This window comes from Phasianus colchicus, chromosome 1 (genome assembly GCF_987193195.1).
Source record: "Phasianus colchicus chromosome 1, bPhaCol1.hap1.1, whole genome shotgun sequence".
Classification (NCBI taxonomy): Eukaryota; Metazoa; Chordata; class Aves; order Galliformes; family Phasianidae; genus Phasianus; species Phasianus colchicus.
In genome coordinates, this window is record NC_143436.1 from 24,086,297 (window position 1) to 24,112,551 (window position 26,255).

Below are 26,255 nucleotides of genomic sequence, written 5' to 3' on the forward strand. Positions count from 1 at the left end.
AAACTACATCCAAAATAAACAAGCTGGAAGAAAAAAAAAGTTTCCATTATACTCATAGCCAAGGGAAGTACCTTTTAAGGGGCTCTCATCTAAAAATCAAGATTTCTAATTCTATGTTACAGCATGTGCAGTCTGATTTACCAGGTCTTAAAGGATCTGCACATGTATTGGCCTCCCTTTAAGCTCCCTAACATGACTGTCCCTGTTAGGTACCTCCAGGGCCTCCACAGGTGGATGAACTATTTATCCTTTTACATCTTTCCTGATCCACGTGTTAACTTTTACATGAAAGCTACTATTCAAGAAGGAATATGGCAGGAATTTCTCATGGAAACTTTTCTTCAGAAGCTATGAGATGAACAAACCTCTCTTTTTTCACAGATGTGCAGAAAACATCAAACCAAGGAGTTGAGGTTGTTTTATTTTAACACCTAATACAATTCAAATTTAAAGGATTACTTGCACAAAAAAATAAACACATTTGGTATAAAAATTTATCATCACTTTAACACCTTTTTCTTTCTTCTTATGGTCTGCACCTTGTCTGGAGCAGAAACATAGACTAATGGCACAAGTTTCTTTTATTCTACAGCTTTTTTTTGTTTTGTTTTTACATACTCAAGTACCCTAGAGGACAACAGCCCGCTGTATACAAGAACCATTTTCTTCAGCCTGCTGAATTAATTTTCATAAAGAACCAAAGCTATAAAGGCATTTTAAAAATCATCGTCTTTTTTTTTTTTTTTTAAGAAGCACTGACTTTTTGCACCATTTATATACATAGTGTTACATAACAGCTCTTGAATACAGTACATGCAGCAGAGTATATCTGTTGAATATAAAACATACATTTAAAATCTTGACTTATCAGAATTTTCTGAAGACTGAATAATTGTAGAATGCCCACTGCTTAGAGAAAATGGTTTGACAGTACAAATGTCTGCATATGTTGGCCACTGGAACAATCCAAGGCTTGCTGGAATAGTATCTGCAGCACATCAATGTGCATAAACAGCTTACAAACAATATTAAAACACAACCAGCAAAACCAACCAATAGTTCAAGATCTTATGACTGCTATGTTAACCCTTCTTTGAGTGGTTGCAAGGAAGTGTGGGGGAGATCCTCCCCCCACGTAAGTCCCCCATAAAACCTTTAGTATGCAATTTGTTTTCCAGATGAAGATATTTATTTATGTCTGCTGCCTCTCCTCTTCATTGCAGCTGTACACTGTGGACAGTACCATTTCCCTTTTGGTGCTTCTGTCAGTCCAACACATCCATAATGGAACCATTCAATGGGACACTATAAAAATAGAGTTTAGAGAGGGTTTGGGATTTTCCTTTTTTTCTTAAATTGTGATTACAGACAATTCTATGAAAAGAAGCACAAGTAGAAAGTGTAGGTTCTGCCTTTCATGCCAAGCAAATAATAGGATAAAATGAAAAAAGAGGAGAAATCCATACCCATACACCCAACAGAATAAGGAAAGCCACAAAAATTCTACGAGTCATATACTGACTCATTTATATAGAAAACAAAATAAGTATACTGTGCTAATGATAAATTTAGCTTGACAATACTTTATGTGACACAACAGTAATCTTAATCACTCACTTTGGACTGAATGCATAATTACATTCACTTGCTCTCTTAAAACTTGCAGTATTTGAATCAGACAATTGGGATTAATACTGACATAGCTAGATGTTCGCAGAAATAAAGGGTATTTCAAGTATGTCAAACTTCCTAAGGAAAGAGATGACTTCTAAGAGAATGTGAACTGTGGGCAGATGAGGAGAAGTTTCTCGAAGAATGCTTCAACTCATGTGCATATTAATTCACATCGTACTTCTCACACAAATATTTAAGTTCTACTTCTGTTGGAAGTTTTCCATGAAATTTTCTGTGATCTTGGCACTACTACTATTTGTCAACTGGAAACTTCTTGCTTTCTCTTCTTTACTCTTTGACTGATTTTCTGCATGATTCCTTCAGTCTCATCACAAATCATGAAAGATGAAATAAGAACAAAAAATTCAAAGCAGTAAAAGTGAAATCTGTGAATATCAGAATCCGAAGTGGTACATTCTCAATACTAAAAGAAATTTTCAAGGTCAGAATGTATCTTTTTAAATTTGCAGCCACTCATAGAGAAAAAGAAAATTGTAAGTATGTATTTACAATGTTTAAGACAATGATCAGGGATGAAATATGCAAGTTTGCTTAATGCAATTTCAATTTTTAATTTTTGTCTAGGATTTTTACCTAAGCAAAAAAAAAAAAAGACCTTTCAAGCACAAAGAAGTTAGCAAGGGGCAGTTTTGTTTAGAATGGAAGCCCCACACACACCTAAAAGTTCTTAACAGCAAGGTTTGCAGTTTCTGAATACTCTTGTTACACACAGTATTATGTAACCTTATTGTGATTAAGCAAGGAGAAATACATGGAACTCCTACGTGACTGGAAAGATTAATATTAAAAACATTTTCTTTTATCTCTGCTTGTTCCACGCATCCTGGAAGTTTAAGTCTGAAGTGCAGTAGGGGATTTGAATGGAAATGGAAAAATAATTACTTTTTTGTTGTGTATATGTAAAAAACAAAGAGGTATACCTGTCTCTGTTTTTACTAAAACTGAAAAAGTAAGAAGCACTACAGAAAAGTAACTCCTGTAAGCAATAGTTACATGCACAAGGCTTCTCTTATGAACATTCTGAACTTTATTACTTACATCTTGGTTATCACAGCCTACCATCTCACCATAGGACACCTATTAAAAAAGAAGGAAAAAAAAAAAAAAAACTTATTAATAAAAACAAAATTTTCAAAGGGATGGAATTCAAGGTTTTTGTTTCTTTTTCTTTTTTTTTCTTTCACATTAAGAAGTTCTTGCATCAGCAGTGGCAACAATACATTTTTTTGTTGTTCCATCGTTGTGTTCACATGTATGTTCCAGGTTGGATAAAAAAATCTAGCATTCAAAACTCAAACTAAGTACATTTTGGTACTGAGCACTGCGGTTTGGACATCATCAGCCCACTTTTCAAATGTATTTTTGTCTAGCATTTCCCTTGCACACGATAACTTCAAGAACTATTTGAAATAAACAATGAAATACTCTCAAAAGAACCAACAAATTCTGTAAACTCTAAAAAAAAAAAAAAAAATCTAACACTTAAAACTATAAAATCAGAACAGGCATTTTTAAAACCGAATGCTCTCATGCTCTCATTCAGTCTTTAAATTTTCTGATGCCTTTTACAAAAATAGCATCTTCTCCATTACTAATTTATTTTGCAAAAGGAGGAAAGTATGAGAGAAAAAGCATTATTCTAACTTAAAATTCTAAGTAAATTCACTGTGATCGTATTCAACTTTGAATTTAATCATTCCTAAATTCTCCAGTAAGAGACTTAGAACTCTCCTGATCTGGCACATCACAGGAAAACTGGTTTGTTTTTTGCTTGGGCCTTTGAGTTCATTATTCATAAAATCAAAGAATGGCTTGGGTTGGAAAGGACCTCAAGGATCATCAAGCTCCAACCCCTCTGCCACAGGCAGGGCTGCCAACATCCATATCTAATACTAGACCAGGCTGCCCAGGGCCCCATCCAACCTGGCTTTGAACACCTCCAGGGACGGGGCATCCACAGGCTCTCTGGGCAGCCTGTTCCAGCACCTCACCACTTTCTTGGCAAAGAATTTCTCCGTGACATCCAACCTAAATCTTCCCTCCCTCAACTTAAAACCATTTTCCCATGTCCTGTCATATTACCACTAAGGAAACAAAAACATTGTATTTGCAGTATTGAAATTCTCATCTGTTTTTAAGCCAGCAATCACAGCAAGAAGCTCACCTACAGTGAAACAGTGTATCTGGTTATATTTCAGGTTGAACAATGTTTTTACCTGATTACAAATGCAGTAACGTGGCTCATTTGGATCATAGGTCCAATCAACCTGGCTATTAGAATCAGACTCTGGTATTACTGCTGTTTGCTGGGACAATTCTTGTGCCAGTGCAGATGAGGAAGAACATGACGACAGAGAAGATGAAGAGGAGGATGACGACGACTGCTGACTTGAGGATTTGTTGTTGTTTCTGAATGAAAGAAAAAAAAAAAACCCATACCATAATTTAAGTTCATTTACTGGCAAGTAGAAGCAATTCTTTGTTGATTGAAATACTATAGTATAGAAATCCTGAGGTGACATTCCTTAATACATTTCATTCAAGAACTGCGATAGCAAAACTGAATCTCTTCGGAAATCAGTCTTAACAGTTTACAGTCAGGCTACTCTAATCTATGGAATTAAACAACTCTAAACTGTCAAATGGCTTTACTGAATGTTTTACTTCATAATTTTTTTTTCCCTTACTGATACTCCTAGTGTCAAGCCTCCATTAAGAATATGTAAATGATAAAACAGGCATTTGCACTTAATAATGTTACGTTGTCATGTACAATAGATTACTGTTAAGATGACTGATTCTATGCTAATCTCCACTGAAGCATCAGCTATCACTCCCCTGGAACAATGTCAATATACAAATTCTATATTTTTTCTTATAGGTCAGATCTGACACCCAAGGCATATGTAGATGAGAACTGATTCTAAAACAAACTTTTTAAGTGAGCTGTGAATGAAAATAAATATGTACGAAGAAAGAAAAAAGAGCAAGTCAGTTTAAAATACAGGCAATCTGGGACAAAATCCTTCAAACAAAACTTTTGAGTCCTCATAAAAAAAAATCTTTTTTTATCAGAAGTAAATTTCATTCTGCTTCCTATCCTACATGGTCAGACATCACAATATGTTCTGCTTATTTATAAAGTGGCATGAAGCAAATCTCCAGATCTACTTCAAAACCATCTACAAAGCATTGCACAGTATTTCCAACATTTACATTCAGGCCAAGTCTTCTCTCCTGTAGAGAGAAAAATGAGGAGAGAAACTAGACAATACAACAGATTAAAAAAAAAAAATCGAAATATTTCTTTAAAACCTTGGATTGGATTTGCGTAAGGAAAAAGGAAACAGTGGAGAAAAGAAGAAAGTCCTGTACAAAAAAGGCAGTATGGAATAATTACTTTCCACTCATGTTTTATAATCCCATGTATATTAAATACAAAGTATTTCTAATATGGCCTATGACCTTTAAGTTAAAGTTTAGTTGTCAACTGCAGTCAACAAAAAACCTACTTGCTTTTTCTGCCACTTCGTGAATCTGTGCTTGACGAACTTAATGTTTGTGTTAATGTAGATGCCAGAGCTGATGATGAATACCCAGTTGAATCTCTAGACAATGAAAATTCTCTTCCAAGCTGAAAATCATTGTTCTTAAATGCTTCGTAGCTGGCTTTTAAACTGGATGTTCTTCTTCCTTCCTTCATCTAAAAAAGAATACTGATATTGCATCAGATTATACAGTAGAGTTCTTACTTAAGACATACCGGGCTGCTATTATTGCCACAGATTCATCAGTTATTCTTTTAATAAAGTGATGCATAGTAAGTGATAAGAATGGGTAAGAATACCCCACAAGAAAAGGTAAAAAATGAGTTGTCCTTTTATGGAAGTTTTAAAAGATGAAACTGTAGCATATACACAATAATGATGAGAACTACGCCACACCAGCATAGTGTGTTCAAAAAATTACTAGTATTCCTTCTTAATCACTAGTGGGTGGCAGGCTGACGAGAATGTGAGAATGTTTTGACATTACCTGTGCTGTGGCTTGCACTGCTTGAGCTGCTGCCATGGTAATAGCACCGGCCCCAGATCCTGAAGATAATGAGCCGAGGTTATATGATGCCAATGGTTGAGAAGAGTTTGTATTGTATGCATTGTTTGAAGAGGATGATGAATTATTGTTTCGACACCCTTGATGAACAGAACACATTCATGAAATTCAAAATGAAACTAAATTCCTTTGCATTTTAAGAAGAGTTATATATGACAACCAGTGAAAGATTAGGAATTCCATTTATGCAGAGTAGTCTGATCATTTGGAAAAAAGTTCTAAGAAAATTTTTTGACACTGATAGTTTTCTACTTAAACATCTACCCTCACGTGCAAGGAATCCTTTTAGAAAGGCAGTCTTCACTATCACACTCAGCTATATATAGTCATAACACAGATGTTATGTCTATATAAGCCCAACCTCAGTTGAAATTATATTGACTATTGTGACAATTGAGAAGAAATTAAGAATATCACTGTACAACTAAACTTTCCCTAAGATAACACTTCTAACAATCTTAGCACTAAAAGCTAAAAATCACAATTTGAATGCACCAGATTTCTTGACAGCTGTTCAAACGAAGTTCTGTTTCGTTTGCCAACTCATGCGAAGCTCCTTAAAGATAAATGACTATGAAAAAAACTATTTAAAATTAGTGAACAGCATTAAATTGCCAATGTACTTTACTTACTAATACCCTCTCACAACTTTCTGAGAAGAATCTATGAAACATCCTTATTTTGAAAACTGACAGGAAGCTGTGCTGTGTTTTTATTCACTAATCAAAGGCGTTCTTATGTGGCCTCATATTACACAACACAGAAGGATTTGATCATAGCTGAATGCTAGGTCAGAGCAACCCTTATAAGATGAATGAATATTCTTTTCCTACTTTAGAAATCACTGCATGGGCTTCTTTTCCTCAAAATAATGCATGGATCTCTTATATTTCTACCACTGGATGAATGAAAACCATACTGCTACCCTCTTCCGAACCATGTAAATAAAAAGAAACAGCCAACACGCAGCTGTCGAATGATAACAAAGCCAATGAGCCTCATGCACAACACAGATGAGTAACAATATGTGCAATTTCTCATTTTTAAAATGACTGAAAATCCCAGAGGGAAGTGTATGAATCTCTGATACGTATTAAAAAAAACAAACAAACAAAAAAAAAAACACCTAAAACCACACATACAATTGGATTTCTCTTCCCTCTGTTAAAAAGTAAGAAAATGTAAAACAAGTAAGACTACCTGGTGTATTTTCTTTAGAGGCATCTGAAGTAAGGGTAGACAGAAGAGCTTCGGATTTAAACTTCTTCTCGGGAACATGATCTGTTGCACCATGGTGAGACGATGGATTGTGTTTCCTTTCTAAGAAGAACAAATGAAGTGAACTTAAATGGAAAAGCCTTTTCACTTTAAAAGTAAAACTGTTAACAACGACAGATACTAAAATAGCACTTTCAACTAACTGCCATCAGTAAAACCTTTTTATTTCACTCTTGCAGTTTTTCCGAATAGGCACAATCACCATTTAATTATCCCAACTTTTCCAGCATTTGGAGGAAAATATAATAAATGTACTTGATGACAAATAAATCTTAAAAGGTGAATATGCTTTTATCTATCAAATACTCACTCTCTACTGGAGTGTGTGAATGGGCGTGATGGTTATTCACAGGCTGAGATGGTGTATCCAGCTCCAGGGATCCTAAAAATGGGAGGTAAAAAAATTTTAAAGTCTACAATGTAATGGTTTTAATTTTTCTAACACACTAACTAAGTTTTTACAATATTAACCAAAACATTATGCAATTACACTTATATTAATTGGAAAGAATTTAGAGTTAGAATCTTTCCCAAAATAAGTTCCCGGGAACAACTAAGTTGAATCACTGTATATCCCACGCTGGAAGGGAACTGTAAGGTTTACTGAATTGAATCCCTTTCTTCTCTCAAGACCACACAAAATTCAAACCGTGTGTCTGAAATGTCCAAATGTTTCTTGAACTCTGGCAGCCTGTGGCCAAGACCACTGCACTAGGCAGCCTGTTCCAGCACACGACCACCCTCTGCTGAAAAACCTTTGCCTAACACCCATCCAACCCTTCCCTGACACAGCTCCATGCCGTTCCCTCCAGTCCTGTCACTGTCATGAGAGGGGGAGGCCACCTTGAGGCCTCCTCTCAGCCTTCTGTTCGCTGGGCTGAACAAACCAAGAGATCTCTGCTGACTCTCAGACGCCTTTCCCATCTTCACAGCCCACTTCTGGATGCTATCTAACAGCTTTATGTTCTTCTTATACCATGATGTCCAAAAGTACACAAAGTGCTTGAGTGAGGTGACACTAAGCTGAGCAGCGCAGTTGACATGGTGGAAGGAAGGGATGCCATTTAGAGGGACCTCAACAGGCTTGAAAGGTGGGCCTGGGTGAACCTGACGAGGTTCAACACAGCAAAGTCCAAGGTTTTGTACTTGGGCCGGAGGAATCTCAGGCATCCATACAGACTGGAAGGAGCGGTCCTTGAGAGCAGCCCTGCAGAGAAGGACCTGGGGTTTTGAAAGATGAAAAGCTTAACATGAGCCAGCAGTGTGCCCTTGCAGCTTGGAAAGCAAATGGTATCCTGGGTTCCATCAAAAGAGGGGTGGCCAGGAGGGACAGGGAGATGATTGTCTCCCTCTACTCTGCTCTTGTGAGGCCTCATCTGGAGTACTGCGTCAAGGTCTGGAGCCCCCAGTACAAGAAAGACAGGGAGCTGTTGGAGAGGGTCCAGAGGAGGGCCACGAAGATGATCAGGGGACTGGAGCACCTCCACTATGAAGACAGGCTGAGGGAGCTGGGCTTGTTCAGCCTGGAGAAAAGAAGGCTGCGGGGTGACCTCATTGCAGCATTTCAGTACCTAAAGGGAGCCTACAAACAGTACGTGAGTCAACTCTTTGAAAAGGTAGATAACTGCAGGACAAGGGGAAATGGTTTTAAGTTGAGGGAGGGGAGATTTAGGTTGGATACCAGGGGGAAGTTCTTTACAGAGAGAGTGGTGAGGTACTGGAACAGGCTGCCCAGAGAGGTTGTGGATGCCCCACCCCTGGAGGTGTTCAAAGCCAGACTGGATGGGACCCTGGGCAGCCTGGTCTAGTATTAAATGGGGAGGTTGGTGGCCCTGCATGTGGCAGAGGGATGGGAGATTCATGATTCTTGAGGTCCTTTCCAATCCTGGCTGCTCTGTGATTCTGTGTTTCTGTGATTCTCTCAGGCCGCACAGCACTGAGTTAGGGGGACAATCTCTTCCCTTGCCCAGCTGGCAGTGCCTGCTGCACCCCAGCCTAGTCAGACAAGGTTAAACAGGACTTTACTCTTGTTAACCCTTTTAACAGGAAAGTTTTAAAATAGAAATTGCTGACTACTGCTCTGCAACTTTCAAAGAAAAGTTAAAATCAAGGTCAATATTGAAAGTAGTGTTGTTCTTGGTTCTCAATATGCCATTTGTTCCAGTAAGTTGCATACAGGCCAGTAAAGCTGCCCTAGAAGTACTGACGCTATTGCTTATTTGAACTGAAGACTATAGACACATTTATGAACATAAATGTTAAAATGCAGTTAAGAGGTAAACTGTATTAATGATGTGATCTCCCATCTCGTCATATTGACTCAAAACATACCAAGACCAGAAATACGTTTCAAGTTGACCTAACATTCTGTCACACATCTGTAATCAAAATCACAAATGTTGAATATACCCAGCGTGGAAATCCGAAAAGGAGGGAGCAAAGGAAAGGCTAAACTAACTTTAATCATGCTGTGAATTAATCCAAAGGCTGCCCTCTAGAGGAACCTCAATAACATGTATTTACTCTGAAAGCTAAAAATTTTAAGAGGCTTTTCATTCTACCTTACATTTTAGTAAGTAATAAATATCTTAAATGCAGTCTGGTTCACTTGTGTTTTCAGTTTTCAAAACTCTACCTACCCTGCCAAACAAATGGCCCAATTAAAGTTAGCATCAGATCTCAAAACCGCAGCTTGGATTCAAAAACAAACTAGTTGCCCTCTTCTGCAGTAGTTCATTAGTAACACCTACTCAGCAGTTTTCTTTTTGTGCCTCTTATTTAAAACAAACAAACAAGCAATTAAATTTTGAGGAAAATTAGCTTTTATGACAAAGTTCTAAGAAAGACTATTTACCCCTTAATTCTTCAGGTGACTTGGGGTATTTTTCACTAGCCTTGGTTATGAAGAACAGTCACTGACTATTAGCTTCGTAATAAAAAAATGCTGTAGCAACTCTGAAATTTATCATAATCACATTTGAACTTGACACCTAAATACTAATAGGTATAGAGGGCTGGATTTTTTCCACACTAAGTTTGCCTTAAAACTGTCACATTACATTCCATTTACAGTCTAAACACTAGCTGTGTAGTGCTGCAGTATGTTGAGCTTGCAGGTTTCTTCCTCAAATGCTCCTCTCCCACCACCTTTTAATAAAATCATCCATTCTCTTCTCTTTAAAAAAAGACATCCACAAAGTAGGGAATCTTTATTTGACATTCTGTGCTGGTAATTGGAATATCCACTCTCCTCTATTTGGTGGCAGTCAACTGGCCCAGTAGGTTAAGCATAGATTGCAATACTTTCCTGAATGCCTATAGTATTAATAACAGTATTAAATAATTCTGTACATTAGTTTAACTATTCACATGTACAACAGCCCTATTAAATAGAGAAGTCATTCTAATTTCTCAGGTGCATTTGGATTCCACTGGTAAAAATCAAGTTTGAACAAAAATTTGAGAATCACTGACTGAAAAAAGGTATGTAGGTCGAAGCAAAATTGGAAAATGAGTGGAAACACAGTAGACCAATAACAACTTCATCGTGTCTCACTTTTGTAAAGTGACAGAAAATCTGGCAAGTATTTTAAGAAAATTATGCATACTTACGTCTCTCTAATATTTCTGTGATTCCAGCATTGTCTGCTTCAAGTTCCATTTTAAATTTAGCAAGTTCCTGATCCAGTTTTCTCAAATGACGATCTACCTGTTTTGGAGACAATGCAACAGTAAATAGCGTCCAGTTCTGGAACATGAATAACTACACCAGGCACGTCCTACCCACAGGATGCATGTGACCCAACTCAGCTCACATTGCAGTGCTGATAAATAATATGGTGCTGTGCTTAATTTGCAAACAAATCACGGCACTTTTCAAAGATTACAATTTGAGGAGACAATCTATGCAGAAACATGATGTCAAATTTGATGCATATCAAGGAACGCTTTGCAAAGACAAAACAGCAGAACTAAAAAAGTCTGTCACCTCAACAAAAATACTTAAAAAAAAGTTAAAACTTGAATGGTAATAAAGAACCTTGTTAAGTGGGCAATATTGATGGTAGGTGGGCTGCTGGACTAGATGATCTTAGAGGTCTTTTCCAACCTGTATGATTCTATGACTGCATTCTAAAAGCTAGTTACATGATAGCACATCTTACTGCAAAAAAATCAAAACCACTTCCTGATGGTGAGTTTGTGTGTCCTGATTAATAAAATTTTTTTTTTTTTCCTCTCCAATTTGTCCCACCAGACTGCAGTTAGCTGAATTGAAAAAAAATTAGAAAGTATATGAAGAAAAGTCTGGAAAGTAAAGCTGATCTCAAATTTTATGCTTTGGTGATAGATGAAAATATTAATACTACAGACAACATAGCTCTACTTGCCATTTTCACTAGAGCATTGATAACAAATATATTGTCATTGAAGAAATGACTACTTTGGCACCCTTGAAAGACACAGCTAAACCTCCTGATTTATTTCAATCAGTAAAAAAATACATTAAAGCGATTTTCTTTAACCTCTGTCAACATATCTAATATAGCTACTGATGGTGACCCAGTGATGGCTGGTAAAAAAAGATGGACTTATAAAACTAATAAAAGATGATTCAGTTACCATCTGTATCTCACTGCATCAGACATCAAGAAAATATACGTGCAAAAGCTTCAAAATTGGATGTCGTGCAAATCATCAAAGCTGTGAATTTCAGCAAGTCCAAGGGACTGAATCATCACCAATTCTACAAGGTCTTTAAAAGTATGGATGCATTTATGGGGTCATCATGTATCTTCCTGATGGATAAGTCAGGGTAAAATGCTAAAAACAGTCTGCAAAGTGAAATCAAGTTCTGTACAGAATCAAAAGGAAAACTTGTGCCAGAACACAAAGATTAAAATTATGGCTCACAGATTGAGTATTTTTGGAGGATTTGATCATTCATTTAAAAGAGTTAAACATGCTTCCTTAAGGTGAAAAATCACTTTTCTGTGCTTCAGACATTAACAGCATTTGAAATGAAAGTTAAATTATGGCAAGCTGAAGTAACGGAAAGTAGTTATATGCATTTTGATACATTGGCTGAACACTGTCCTGTAAAGAGTGAAAAATATGCAGCTGTGCTTTCCATTTTGATAAAGAAATTTGAGAATAGGTTTCAATATTTCAAAAAAAAAAAATTGTTTTTTTATATATTTGCAACTCCATTTTCAGTCAACAGAAATCCATTACTTGCAAATTTCATATGGAATGTATAGAGTTGCAATCAGGATTCAACTCAAAGAAAAATTCTGTCATGTCTCTTTGCCAGACTTTCATAAGCCCTCCTTCCAGAGAAAAATACCCCTCACTTCACTCACATTTATTCATGTCATCAGTTTTTGACAGTATATACATTTGTGAACAATTATTGTCAAGGACGAAGCACAGGAAGAGAAATATTTCATCAAAAATCTCAGATGAATACCGTGAGAACTCACTAAGAGTGGCAACCACTGCCATAGAACCAGCCTGATGCATAAGTTTCACAAAAACAAGGTCAAACATCATATCAGTTTTATGCTTTTGTTGCTCCCTGGTTTTTAGGTTTTAATAAAAATACATTAAGAAAAGTTTTGTTACTTATAAGCATTACATTTATTATATATTTTATATGTGGCCTGTGGCAATTTCTGTTTGCTGAATGCAGCCCAGAGAAGCCAAATGTTGGACAAGCACGAGCTACACCTTTTTATCTGGTCTGCTAAGAATTACTCTTCCAGCAGTTTTCCACCATTCAGAATTAAGCATGTATAAGAACACAAAGAATCACAACTTCTTGGCCTCCTACACTTCCCACTCAGCAGAAATACTAGAATTAGCACTAAAATGGGCTGCTGCTCCTCAGCTGTCCAGTGAATACAGGATTCACCAAAGCTGCATATTGGCTCAGCAGCCAGAACCCCTCTCATTACAGGCGGTGTTCCAAAACAAAATGCTAGGTGTTTTCTATGAGAAAAGGGGCTAATAGCATTTAGGGTTGTTGTGAGTATGGGTATAGAAACTGGAAGAGAAAGAACAGTACATGAAAAGCCCTGTAAAAGTGGTTATGCTATATGAAGAAATTACAGATTTCTTGTAGTTCAATACTTGTACATCTGCCAACATGCATAGAAGGAATGGTGTTTGTACTGAACATGGAAAGACTGACGTGCTTTTGAGTAAAGTATGAAATACTCTGGTGTACCAAAAATTCACAAAAGAAAAAAAAATGAATAAAGAATCACTGTGTTCAAAATGCTTTCTTCATCTGTAGTCATGCAGTAGAATAATGTACTTATCTTTAAACTACTGCAAAATGAAGAAGTTTTGCACTGAGAGAGAGGGAATCTTCCAATATTCACTAGTAGATGGAAGGAGAATCAACACAAACAAATAATATTTGTTTTATGTCTACTATATTTTAGAGCAATAACTTGCAATTTTTGTTCTCTGAGAGAGAGTAAAGTAAATATAGTTAAAACTCAAAATGCATACGTTACAAGGTGGAACAGATTGCACGTGGTCCCTTTTCATAACCAAATACAACCAGAAAGAGAATACATTAAAACCTCACGATTTCTCAAATTATTTCTTTATATTTTACAACAGTGTATAAGCAACAAAATTCCTAGGAGTCAGTAAAACATTAAGTGTCTCTTTCTAAAAGAAAAAAAAAATCTGTTTGAAGCTGATGTAAGAACACAAGTTACACAACTATAGCACTTATCAAAATGTTCTGAACTCCTGAAGACATAAATTTAGGTAATGCACTACAAGCCTTTTGTCTACTTACCAAATCATATATTTGATTAGCCAGCTGTACTTTCTCATCTGCATCTTCCAAAGCCTTGTAATAATCCTAGTATAAAGAGAATGCTTTTAAGTCACAAATGTAATTGAATTAATTTCAGCTGTTTTAAGCTATTTTAACCTAGCACAAAATGTACATTAGAAGTAGAAACTGAAATGAGTTTTCAGAAAGACTGTGAAACTGTTGTACACAGCAGTAAGCTAAATGTTAGATGAGAGCTATATCAGCTATTTATTGCTTAGAAAAAGCAAAACTACAAGACATGGACACTTCCTCCTACAGTGACACATGTCACAATATGGTTCACTGCAAAAGAAATAGCCTTCGATGTATTTTATACTATGCAGCATTACAGACTCAACATGAAATGATGTCTTTTACTTAATACGGATCTTTAAGACCATTGAAGAAACCATTGTCCTTCAAATTATGCTATTGTGATCAGAAGTCTTTTCAGCGCTGTAGTTAAATATATAGAAAATGAACTATGTAATTTAAATTAGTGAATTTTAAAAATACTTTAATAAACTATTATAAAATAAACTTACTAAAGGTACAATTTTAAAATCTGCTCTAAATAATGAAAAACTATAGATAAGTCCCCTTTTAAAGTTAGTGTAAGCATATTTATCTGTAGGTTCAAACAAGTTTAAGAGCCTTTTTATTTCAGTTTCCACTGAAAAGTACCTAGCTCAGGTGAAAACTCAGATCTTAATCCCATTAATTTTTTTTTTTTTTTTTAATTTACTCCAGTGAAGTCAAAGTTTTGACTTTCATTGTGTTTTGTTGATTTTGGTGGTTTTTTTTAAAGATAATTTATTTGTTTTAAGGAAAGAATAAACCCTGGTTGTCTAAGAGGCTGAAGTTACAAGTGTAGGAGGACTAGAAAGGATTTTTCTCCTGACAAAATGATGGACTACCCTGCTAACAATACCAACAATGCCAAGTGTCAAATGATAAAACAAAACAGAAAACACAGCCATCTTCTTAGTCTTCTCTCTCTAATGGTACACATGCCATATAAATACTATATACAAAGACAGACGCAGAATCAGAGGGGATGTTGAAGTTAAGATGGAAAAACATCCTTTAAAGGAATGCCAATTAACTTACAAAGCTTCAAGTCCTACAAGCAGGAAGAAAATATCCAAGTTGAAATTCTAGTACCTGGTTTCATCACTCCAATATTCACTTTTTAAAAAATTTAATAATAGTAGCAAATACTCGGCAAAACTTAAAAGAAATGCTTTATCAAAGAAACTTTCCAGTCATTTTTCTCCTCTAAGGAGTTCAATGCATCTCTGTGAAAACCCAGAGGAAGTCACAGTTCTGAACACTTAAGACTTCACTCAATTATAAACTGTTTTTTCCTTAGGTTATCTTCTTTTAAAAATACAAATGCAGCCCACTCCTGTGATATCCTTACTTTTTTGATTGATGTCATCTGTTCTTCTCTCCATTCAGGTTTGTTTTTCTTTGCGTTCATAAAAAATTCATTGACCCTCTGCTCGAGCTGATCCATTGCATCTGCACGGGGAAATATTAAGACAAATATTATCTTCTCACATACATAAACATTACAAAACAAGGTGGAATTTTTTTCTGAAATGAAGTTGACAGGACTGAGGTGTAAATTATTGTAGCAAAAACAAGTAAGTAAATAAGAAGAACAAAACAAGTGACAGCAGACAGAGGAGGGAAATATTTACCTGGGTAAATTTCCAATAAGTAGAATTGCATTCTGGTAGGATTCTCATCAAGTTTCTTATGCTCTCCACATGGGAAAGGCAGAACTCCAAGTTTTAAAGATTTTTTGCCCCTAAGAGCAGTGGTGGTGACTTAAAGCACGACCCAAACTCCTCACCCAGGGCTCTAGACTGCTGACTTTGGAACATTCTAACCAGTTACAAACTGAGCAGGTAACAAAATGTTCTCTAAGAGAAAGAGTCAAATACAAAAACAAATAATTGGAAAAATTAGTGTCTCAAAAGAGAAGAGCAACTGAAGAGTCCCTTAATTCAAGGCCCTTCCACAGTATGCTAGGAAGAACAAGAGCAATTTAAAACACCCACAAGTTTATTCCCACCCCCTAACTCCCATGTTGTAGAACAAAGAGGTAAATGCTCTAATGGGATACCATGGACAGGATTCTTTCTTACATGCAGCTGAGAAATATATCATGGGGAAAAAGTAAAATTACTCAACATATTATAAGAAAGGAAAATGTAAACCACAAGTTACTTGTCTGGTTATTTATTGAAGCAGGAAGAGGGATTTACTTTGCTTTCCTTCCACCATCCTTTATAAAAAGCATCAAGTTTAATATTTCAACAGCTGGACATTTGTACATGCAACAACTTGCATACGTCCAAAACCAAACAGCTGCTTCAGTCAAACTAACCCTGACAGCTTGCTAGTCTCAAGATAAGGGACAGTACTGCAATTATTATTATGTTTTAAACAGAACTTTCAGCAATACAATCCAGACAACTTTCAAGTTAAACATGACAATGCACCACCTACCTACAGACTTTGGGCTCTCAGTGTAAAACAATAAACATGCTTTTCAGAAGCCAGCACTAAAACTGTGCCAGGTGGGGGTGAGGTAAAGAAACCAAGTATCTAGCTCAAGAAACCAATGAATCTGCAAGTATAGTTAATTCCTCAGATCCAACAGATCCTGAAGTCTTTTCATATTACAAATCCTCAAGAACAATCAGAACGAGTTGCTCATGCAAATGATGAAAAATCAAGCATAATAAGTGAGCAAAGAATTTTTGATGCTACCTGTGCAGGTAATCTCCAGAATCAAACCCAACAGGAAACTAACAACTTTAGACAGGAATGATAAGAATTTATCCCAAGCCAAAATAGTCGTTGCCAAGGCTCAAATCAAGATGACTCAGATCCAGACAGACAAAGCAGTCAAATGAACATTTTCCATTTGCACTGCGTTATGCTTAGGGAGGACAGTGACTGAGCAACAAGTGAAGCTTCCAAAAGGTTTGTTCTTCCATCAAATGACTATAATTTCGTCAATAAAGCTAAAGGACAAAAGGTTCTACCTCCTATTTCCAGCCTGAAAACAACTGAGAGATTATTATTATACAGCTCCATAGACTGAGGAATAAAAATAATTATAAAAGTCTTTTTTTTTTTAAATGAGAACAGATATCAGTCTATGTAAAACTGCTTAAGTGAAAACTTCCACAGAAACTTGGTGTCTCCTGAAAGAGAAGAACTGGCAAGCAGAAATGCAGGGCAGCTCTACTACATCACATGGAAGGTCCTCCATAGTATACCCTCCTTAGCTTCTCTCCCCTCTCACCTCTCTTTCATCTGTGCTACTTCATTCGGACACGCTAATTTTTTAGAACAGATTTTCAAAGAGAGCTGACAGAAATTCTATTAGAGGACAGGATTTTTTTTCTAGAGCTTGGCTGGTAATCCATGATTTGAACCTACGTAGACGGAAAACATTCTGTACTCCACATGCAAACGTCTCAGAACTCATGACTGACTTTCAACTCTGATGTTCTTCACTTTTCCCACAAGAGCCTTACCAAGGCACATAGCATATACCTGTCTGCTGATTTATCTTATGATGATGAAGATGATGATGAAGATGATGATGAAGATGATGATGAAGATGATGATGATGAAACCTGCCCCATTTGAAGACTGAATCATCCAAACCTCTAACTCTAAAAGACAACATCTGTGTTATCTCTAAATGAAGTCTTGTACAGGTTTCTGGGCCAGTAGCACCTGCCAGAACACTGTTCTGATACAGGTCAGAGACACTGATCCCTCACATCAACTCCTGGGTCACAGCATCATAACAGCTCATGGGTTCACATGAAGTATTCAGCATGAGCTATCAAACTGACAGCTGAAGAGATGTGAGTCCAGAAGTTTCATAATGCATTAGGATGCCTTGTCACTCATTGTAAGAATCCTCAAAGAACCAGAAACCTTAATCTGGGCATAAGGTTGGTGTCTGTATACAAATATTCAGTGTTTTTCACAACTTCCAGTTAAAGCAAAGGAAATGACACCACTGCAACCTTGGCAGCACTGGCTGGCACTAATAAATACCCAAGAGAAAGTCTGAAGTCTCACTTCAAACTATTATAGTTAAACTATTGGTTAAAAGAATCACAGAATCACAGGGTTTGGAAGAAAGCCCTGAGATTAGCCAGTCCAATCCCTTGCTAAAGCAGGTTACAGAGGTAAGCATCCTGGTGAGTCTTGAGCATCTCTACAACCTCTGGGCAGCCTGTTCCAACGCTATCACCCTCACAGCAATGAAGTTTTCCTCATGTTTGTATGGAACTTTCTGTGTTCCTGTCTGCACCTGTTGCCTCTTGTCCTGTTGCTGGGCACCACTGAAAAGAGCCCACCCCATCCATTTGACTCCTGCATTTCAGATATTTATCAACAGTGATGAGATCCTCTGTCTTCTCTTCTCCAGGCTGATAAGACCCAGAACTGCACTCCTACACAGTAAGATGCTAAAAGCATGGTGTAGACTTTTATATTACTGTATAACATCTTAGCTGTTATTTCAACATTTGCTCTTTCTCTCATCCTTCTTTGAAATACTCCAACCCCTCTGGCACTGAGGAATCCTCTCATCTCTTGTCTATGTTACATTAACAAAGACCTCTGCCCCTCACATACAGATGAACACATTTATTGCGTGTTAACACAGCAACACCTCACTGGGTGCTATGGGACATGAGTCCCAGAGGGGATTGCTGCAGAGGATCAAAGGGGAACGCATCCTAGAAACAGCTGCAGGTGCTAAGCTCATACAAAACGAAGGAAACGTGTATGTGGTTAAGTGTCAACTAAAGCATAAGAGCACAGGCAAAAATCTCATTCTTGTTCGCTGTGGTGAGGGGAAGTGGCTGGAAGGTCTCAGAACCAGCATGACCTGCTGAAAGAGTGGGGTGCAGCTCCTGATCCAAACCACCATCACTGCTCTGAGGGACCAAAAACCGGGAGAGCTCGGGACGTGCCACCCATAAGGCTCCAGGGAGCAGCACAAGCGCAGCAGCCGACCAGCGCCGCGCGGACGGGGCCGGGGCGCCGCTCACTGTCAGTGCACGAGGCGAGCGCGCCCCGCCCCTCGCTGCGTGCCGGCAGCTCCCCGCCGCGGGCCGGGCCTCCGCAGCGCCGCCTCCCGCCGTCGCCAAGCCGGAGAGGACGCCGGGCGGCCGGCAGCCGGGACGGGGCGTCGGGACGCCGTTCCCCGCGGTGGAGCGGAGAGGAGCTGCCGGAGCGCGGGGTGGCGGCGGGGCGCGAGCGGCCCGGGCCGGGCGCCGGGGAGCCGCGGGGAGCAGCGGGGCCCGCGAAAATCGGAGCGCCTTCAGCGGCGGCGCTCCGCTCCCCCGTTCCCTGCGCCGCCGGCCGCCTTCCTGCCCCGCGGCGGGGCGCCGGGAGAGGCGGGGCGCGAGCGCCCCCTGCTGGCGGGGCGGGCGAGGGAGCGGGAGGCGGAGGGCAGCGGCGGGAGGCGGAGGGGAGGGGGCGGGCAGAGGAGGGGGCGGGACTCACGTACTCTGCACCTGCAGGTCCATCTCGCGCATCTCGGTGAACCTGTCGCGCAGATCCATGGGAAGCTGCTCGATCACTGCGGGCACACGGAGGGAGGGGCGGGGGAGAGAGGGGGGGGTGTGAGTCGCTCACCGCCGTGGGGGAGGGGGCGCCGCCACGTCGCCGCGCCCTCTCCCCGGCTCCCCTCCGCCGGCCGTGCCCGGCCGCCCGGCGTCCCCGTCCCGCACACACTCACTCTCCAGATAGTCCTCCAGATACAGCATGGCGGCGGCCGGGCCAGCGCCAAGGGGCTTCTCGCTAACGCGGGCTCGTCCCTTCCAATATGGCGCCGCGGCCAACAACACCGGCGGCTCGACTCAGCGAAAACAACATTGGCGGCTGACGGCGCCCGCCTCGGCCGCGCCGCGATTGGCTGCCTGCGCCCGTGACGCGACCGCGGCTCGCGCTGCTCTCGCGGCATCACGGGAAATGGAGTTCCGCGGGGGCCGGCCGGGGAGCTACGCGTGCCGCCGTGCGCCTCCTGCGGCGGGGGCGGGACCGGGCGGGCGGTGTGTCCCGTCCCGTCCCGTCCCGGCGCTGCTCTGGCGTTGTGAGGGGTGAGATATGGGCAGAGTTGCGTAGAAAAAGTAAAATAGAAAAGAAATGCCACGAAAGGAGTTAATGTGCAGCTGTTATGCCTTGTGGTGTGTGTCACGCTGTGAGGACAGCCGCCGTGTAGCGCGCACAGCGATGCAGGCACCAGGCGACAGTCCGACTTCAGTTTCGTTTGGCTCAGAACTATTGCTAAGAGTAGAGAATGCATTGCAGGCACGTAGTATTGACTGCAGTCCGCTTACAGTGCTTACTGTAGTTGGTTTTAAAATGTTGAGGGCTGAAGGTTTTCATGCGCTTTGAATTCCTGAAGTACTTCATTTCATTACTGCTTTAGAATTGTTCTGTTGGTTTAGTTATGGACAAGCGCATAGAAGAAGGTGATGATTGCTTTTTTGGAGGCCTGCTTACAATTCGATTTTCAGCAAATTTTCCGCTGGGAGGGGGAATTTCTGTGGACCACGCCGTGTCAGGTGTGGGCAGAGGGAGTGCGGGAGCTGCTGTAGCAGAACAGAGTGGATTTCCACACGTTCTTGTTTACGTGTTGTCATCTGTCTCATGCATATGAGCAAGAAAAGGACGTGTGTGCTTAAATCTTGTCCAAGTAAAAAACTGCATTTGCTTTGTGACAGGAGTCCTTGGGACGACCAGGGAGTTGGGACCTTGTCAGAGAATCACAGAATGGCCCGGGTTGGAAGTGACCTCAAGGATTGCGAAGCTCCAACCCCCCACCACAGGCATTGCCACCAACCTCCACGTTTAGTACTAGACTCACCCTTGTGACTGTTTGTATGCCCCGGTTTTCATGCCTGGCTTTGCCACATGCTCATCTTGTCAAGCTTTGGGAATAACCATTAAAATCATTCCTGAGGGCTATGGTGCAGGGATATTTTCATCTAACTCCTGTGAGTTGTGCTGCCTGGGTCTAAGAACCACCACTCTTGCGACTGTGTCTCAGTCATTCCCTTTAGTAGCAGTGTGTGCCCTGATAACGTTAGTGGAAGGGGAAAATGAGATTTAGGCTTGCCAACAGAATGGCTGACAAAATTCCAGTGGGGTTGGCACCTGAGTGCTCCTGTTGATGGTTCATGGTTCATTGTTACATGTGAGAGACCTATAAAAAATTGAAAGATTGTTTGTTAACTCTTCATTGTAGTGTTTTAAAACAAGGGATCAGAGGGAATTACGCAGTTGAATACAAGTGAAAATACTATTAAGTTTGCCCAGTATCTGAGTAGAGTCAAACACGTACTTAATTTCTCTCTCTGTAGTCTCCTGTAGTCTTCATTGGTATTTATTTATTTTTTAACAAGTAGAAAAATGTAACATTTTCCATTTCTGCCAATGTTAACTCGTACTGCATAGTTAAATGAGTAACCATGCTAAATTCAGTAGGATAGTGTGTATGAGTGCTGCTCATCACAGCAGAGTGATGTAGCTCAGTTTAAACTCAGCTTTTTTAGCAGTGATCAGCCACTCCAGCCATACGAAAGGGGCTGTTCTTGGGGCTGTTCTTAGAGCTGAAAGCTTCATGGTGAGTACAGATGAAAAGAATTAACTCTATTGATTAATCTAACTTTTAGAGCAGTGTATTAGAACAGCTCCTAACAAAGAAACATCGATTAATGATAGTATTTTGAGGGGATGCAAATACAGTTTAAAAAGAACTAAATACCATCTGTAAACTCGAGATAAAAATAAATTCAATTTTTAAATTGCAGTGGATATTGCTTAGAAAACTTCCTTACAGCAACAGAACTGCTTAGCACAGAGAAAGGAAGGGTGGCTACTGGAGTTGCTTTTTCTTTTCCTGCTAATATAACATTATTAGTGTTGATGGCGTATCTCCCATAAATGTTTCACATAAATAACATATCATCACCTGTGACAGAGTGATTGTATAAGGAAATATTACAGTTGTCCTGTGATCTACCTAAAGCTAATTGCTTGCATAGGCTTCATTACTTTTCAACTGTCAGGGAAAAAACTGATTAATAACGTGGTTGTATGTTCTGATGTACGTCTCAGACAGTGTAAAGAGTGTTAAATCTTCTCCCACTTCCCTATTTTCTCTCCAAGTCTCTCTAATATCCATTTTCAGGTATTATAATTTCTCCTCTCTCTACTTACTTTGTGATTTGTCTTCCAAATCTCTGAACTCCATCTTTTCCACTTTTATATTCCACCTGCTGTCAATGAGTTGGTCTTTCCCTTTCCTAGTTTCTTCCAGATCCATCCTATCTTGTACATGTTTTCAAGGGCTTTTTGTATCCTTCTGGGGTCTCACTGTATAGTTTCTTCAATACTTTCTTTGTAATTGTTGTCTAATCCAGTGTTTTCAATTCTGTAATCCCTGCGGTTTGTTTCTTTCCTTTGTTTTCAAGAACTGATTGCTAGTGGTTTGATTTGAAAGAATTGGCAAAGAGCTTGCCAGCCCATCCCTGGCTGACTCTCCAGGTCTCAGCTCCTGCTGCTAGGTTCATGTGCTCTCTTCTCACAAGAAAGCCTCCCAGCCTTTACACACAAATTGCTGACAGAGAGCGTGGAAAGCCAAACCCATTTGTTACTGACAACTTGCCTGTTTGCACAGAACTTTAGGATACAGTGACAACTGAACAGAACCAGACAAGCGTGCAACAGTGCCAGGATACAGCTACCAGCCTGGGCAGTGTGTTTGCTTTTCTTTGGCACCTGCCAGTGCATTGCTGCAGAAGTCCTGGCTGGTGGGCCAGAATCCATTCACCACGGTGCACTTCTGCAAGGATACGTTGTTGTGGCAGTATTCAGAGCTGTTTTGTCTGCCAAAGCCAGTATCAGGCCTGTTGGTCTCCTCACTTATTTTATTATCATTCTTCCTTTTCCTGTTTGTTACATGCTGTTTTTCTTCTGGTGCTGTTGTTTTTCCATTCTCTTCAGTTCTCTCTGTCTCACAGTCCAGCTGTCCCTCCCAGCTGCCACGGAGCCCATCATTGCCCATATTCCACTGCTACCGATACAGGGACATCACCCACAGCCGCATACTCACTGCAGGAAATAACTGTCATTCCTGTTGTACTGCACACCATGGCTGTTGGAGGACATTTGTTAAATAACTAAACTGTCTTGAGACTGAGTGCCATGTAAGAGTTACAGCATGATCGTATTTGTTCTGGACAATCAACTTCATGTAATGGGAAACTCTGTTCGAAGCCAGATCCTAGGAAGAAGCAGGATGAGGCTATCAAATAAATAATGTTACCCTTGTCTAGTACAGCACTATGCAGAAACTTCACACTTCTGTGAAATGATCCTCAAAAGGGCAAATTTGGCCCAGCAGTATTGTGGCTGCATGGTTATCTGCTGAGATTTTCTACTTATTACAAACTCTTTCAAATTCTTCGGATTCGCATTCTTATTTCTGGAAACAAATCCATGACCTCAGATAATTAATTTACTTCAACAGTCAACAGGAAGATGGATCTGCCATTTATCTTTCAGCTTGACTTTGTGTACAGACTCAGGCAATTACGTCTCCATCTTTTAGTTAATTTTGTCTGCTGCAGACTCGGTTAAATTTACTTGCAGATTTCAGTTATTTCCTGAAAGTCTGCAGGATATGAGTGATCACTGTTTGTGTATTAATCACTGAGATGTTTTTATCCTGACTTCCTTAAGAAATAAAGCTTACGTAGGCATTCTGTGTGTCTGTGTGCACACTTTGTTCTTTCCCTCTGCCTTGTCTCTTTGGAATTAATTGACTAATCAACCAATCTGAAAGAAAAATAGTCCTTCTAAGAGATTGTATATGCCTTAAATGCTGGGTAGTCCCCAGTATATTTTCTTGTTCTTCCTTTCATTGAGGAAAATTTTGTAGTGTGGACCTGCTACCCTATTAGGCTCAAGAAAATCTACAGGAGAGCAATGTCACGAGAGTGACCCAAACGCAGAAAAAGCTTCAGTCGTTGAATGTGACTTATAAGGCACTGGTATAAGCCACGAATGCACAAGGCACCAGTTTAAGTTCTGCTGTTCAAAGAATATCTGGTTTTATTTGCTTGATTTTTATTTATTAAAATCCTTAATGCTGGATTACATGGCATGCATGTGAATAAAGTTTAAAAATCACACTTTATTGAATATTTAAACAGTTCTAATAAAAGTTTAATTTTGAAATGCCTGTAACTGATTATCTATAATGAAGGATGTATCCTACCTTTTTATGACTGTCAGATTTACACTCATACCTTTTCCCATGAGATCAGCAAATTCTTGTGGCTGGAAGAGGTCCATAACTGGTAACTTTTTCACCAAGAAATGATATAAGTGGCTGCTATTACATTAATAGCATAGAAGAGCATGGGCTGACACATCTATCTCCCATACTGCTCAAAAGACATGTCCTCTGAGAATTCGGCCCTGCAGACAGAGCAGGTTAAAAAAAAAAGAAAAAAGATGAAATTTAGGTGGTGACAGTGCAGTTATTGCCTTCTTCCCAAATTCATGTACTTGTGGCCTTCTCTGTCCCTGGAGCAAATTCAAAGAAGGTAAGAGTAGCAACAGGGGAAGGAAAAACTCTGAGAAACTTGCCAAGATAGTGACATTATGATTGACTGAGGGAGTACAGCTGCTGCAGGAAAGGACATAGACTTTGAGGGCAGGCATGAATCTTCACTGCTCCTGGGCATGTTATCAGGTCTGTGAGGACAACACAGAAATCACCTCCTCCATGATCATTAAACACGAGCTGTGCAGAAATTAGGACATCCAAGAATCTGGAGTTCAGTCTCAGATGAGTTGTAAGAGAGGACACATCTTTGTGACAGACTGCAAAGGCTTTAACTTCTTACCAAGGGAGATGACCTACTGCAATTGAGCACAAAGTGCAAGCCTGCCCCTTTTCTAAAACCACCCTGTGCTTATGTTAGACAAAATTTGGAGAAAGAAAAAAAGGAAACTATTACTGCTAGATGTATTCAAGATGGTAGTAGTATTGTAGTTGCATTGCTCTAAGATAAAATGAAGTGATCTTTCTGGGAAAGCTAATGTACAGGGTAATAATGTTATTAGAGATGTACACCACTGATGCAAATATGGCCAATTTGGGGAACTCATTAGCTCTTCTTCAGCTGTTCTATTTACATTTTTCATGTGGTGTTTCTAACTTGTACAAATATTTCACTTCACCTAAACATTCCTGTTTTATATATCCTTGGTCAAATCTGCAACATAATTAAAAATATATTTGCTTAACTTACAACTGAATTTGTTATACTCTAGTGACTAGCATCAGCTACCTTTAAGGATATTATTATCATTTTTGTTCAGAAATGCAAATTCATAGTCCCATGTGTGGTGACCATGAATTTTGCCCATTAAATTTGTTGATATCACAGAAAAGTTATAAAAATTAAGGGCTTCAACATAAAGACTAGACTATTTCATGTGAGGGTGCAGTAATAATTTATGATGTATCAGCAATTCTAAGAAAAAAGTCCTTGCTGTTAATTAACTGTCAATTGTTTATAAGAAAGTAATGAAATTACTACACTTTTAATCCCAATTTTAAAATAAAATATTTCTCCCCATTAACTAGAAATCCTGCATTCCACTCAGTTATAATTTCAAATCTCCTATGTGTCTCTCCTCTTAAAGATTAACGCAAAACACTTGGGAATGCAGCTAACTGGGAATTCTTCAAAGCAACTTTTTTTCTCTTTTTCCTGTATATTGGAGAATACTATATATTAAAGCATTTGCAAGTACACTCGTGCTTCGACATAGCTTTTACAGAAAACTAAAACTAAAGACAACAAGAGGGATAATCAGGATAATAAATTAGCCTAGTGCTAATGAAACTTTCCTCGGAGATGCAAAGGAAGCTCAGAATTCTCCTCTTACTTATGCAGGTGTTGGGCTTGAGCTTTTCTCTTCTCAGTTTTAACAAAGTTCACAGATAGCTGGGTGTGAGAGAAACCACCGTGGTGACAGTCCAATGATTATTATATCTGAGATACCAGCTACTCAGCTTCATGGCTCTGTTGGTGAGAAATTATTCAAAATATACAAATACAAAATGTCCTAATTGATCTCTAGGTCTGGGACAGGAAGGAATGGTAGACTTGGGGACTGAACCTGAATCTTCTGTATCCTGTGTTCCTCTCACTGTCAGGCTGTTGTCTGTGCATCTATAAAATTGAAAGGTCTTTTG

The 26,255-nt window shown here is 39.4% G+C and overlaps 2 protein-coding genes across 4 annotated transcripts; one reads left to right on the top strand and one right to left on the bottom strand.

Annotated features, from left to right (window-relative positions):
- Positions 1 to 404: 404 nt before the first annotated feature.
- Positions 405 to 19,853, bottom strand: ING3 (inhibitor of growth family member 3). 3 transcript variants are annotated; one of them, XM_031615287.2, is made up of 12 exons: positions 19,713 to 19,853; positions 19,482 to 19,553; positions 15,345 to 15,445; positions 13,901 to 13,966; positions 10,699 to 10,795; positions 7,397 to 7,468; positions 7,009 to 7,128; positions 5,731 to 5,789; positions 5,208 to 5,398; positions 3,912 to 4,104; positions 2,734 to 2,772; positions 405 to 1,305 (listed from the first exon to the last, which is right to left on the bottom strand). In XM_031615287.2, the coding sequence occupies exons 1-12, from the start codon at positions 19,738 to 19,740 to the stop codon at positions 1,189 to 1,191; spliced, it is 1,155 nt and encodes a 384-aa protein (XP_031471147.1). In that variant the 5' UTR covers positions 19,741 to 19,853; the 3' UTR covers positions 405 to 1,188. The 3 variants fall into 3 exon arrangements, with proteins under 3 accessions (XP_031471147.1, XP_031471141.1, XP_089993231.1); XM_031615281.2 differs by having other exon boundaries at positions 5,731 to 5,888; XM_090137105.1 differs by having other exon boundaries at positions 5,731 to 5,888; positions 19,489 to 19,553; positions 19,713 to 19,784.
- On the top strand, positions 19,739 to 25,432 carry LOC149919456 (uncharacterized). Its single transcript, XM_090137108.1, has 2 exons — positions 19,739 to 20,073; positions 20,701 to 25,432. The coding sequence occupies exons 1-2, from the start codon at positions 19,739 to 19,741 to the stop codon at positions 20,849 to 20,851; spliced, it is 486 nt and encodes a 161-aa protein (XP_089993234.1). The 3' UTR covers positions 20,852 to 25,432.
- Positions 25,433 to 26,255: the final 823 nt, after the last annotated feature.

What these genes read in the sequence shown, in the direction of transcription:
- ING3 (XM_031615281.2), bottom strand. Translation starts at nt 19,740, where the DNA reads ATGCTGTATCTGGAGGACTATCTGGAGA. An exon ending in CTAATCAAATATATGATTTG is followed by an intron (nt 10,796 to 13,900) that starts GTAAGTAGACAA and finishes TCTCCAAAACAG; the next exon opens with GTAGATCGTCATTTGAGAAA. An exon ending in GTTACTGCATTTGTAATCAG is followed by an intron (nt 2,773 to 3,911) that starts GTAAAAACATTG and finishes CTTTTTTAATAG; the next exon opens with GTGTCCTATGGTGAGATGGT.
- LOC149919456 (XM_090137108.1), top strand. Translation starts at nt 19,739, where the DNA reads ATGGCGGCGGCCGGGCCAGCGCCAAGGGGCTTCTCGCTAACGCGGGCT. An exon ending in CTGCTCTGGCGTTGTGAGGG is followed by an intron (nt 20,074 to 20,700) that starts GTGAGATATGGG and finishes GCTTTGTGACAG; the next exon opens with GAGTCCTTGGGACGACCAGG.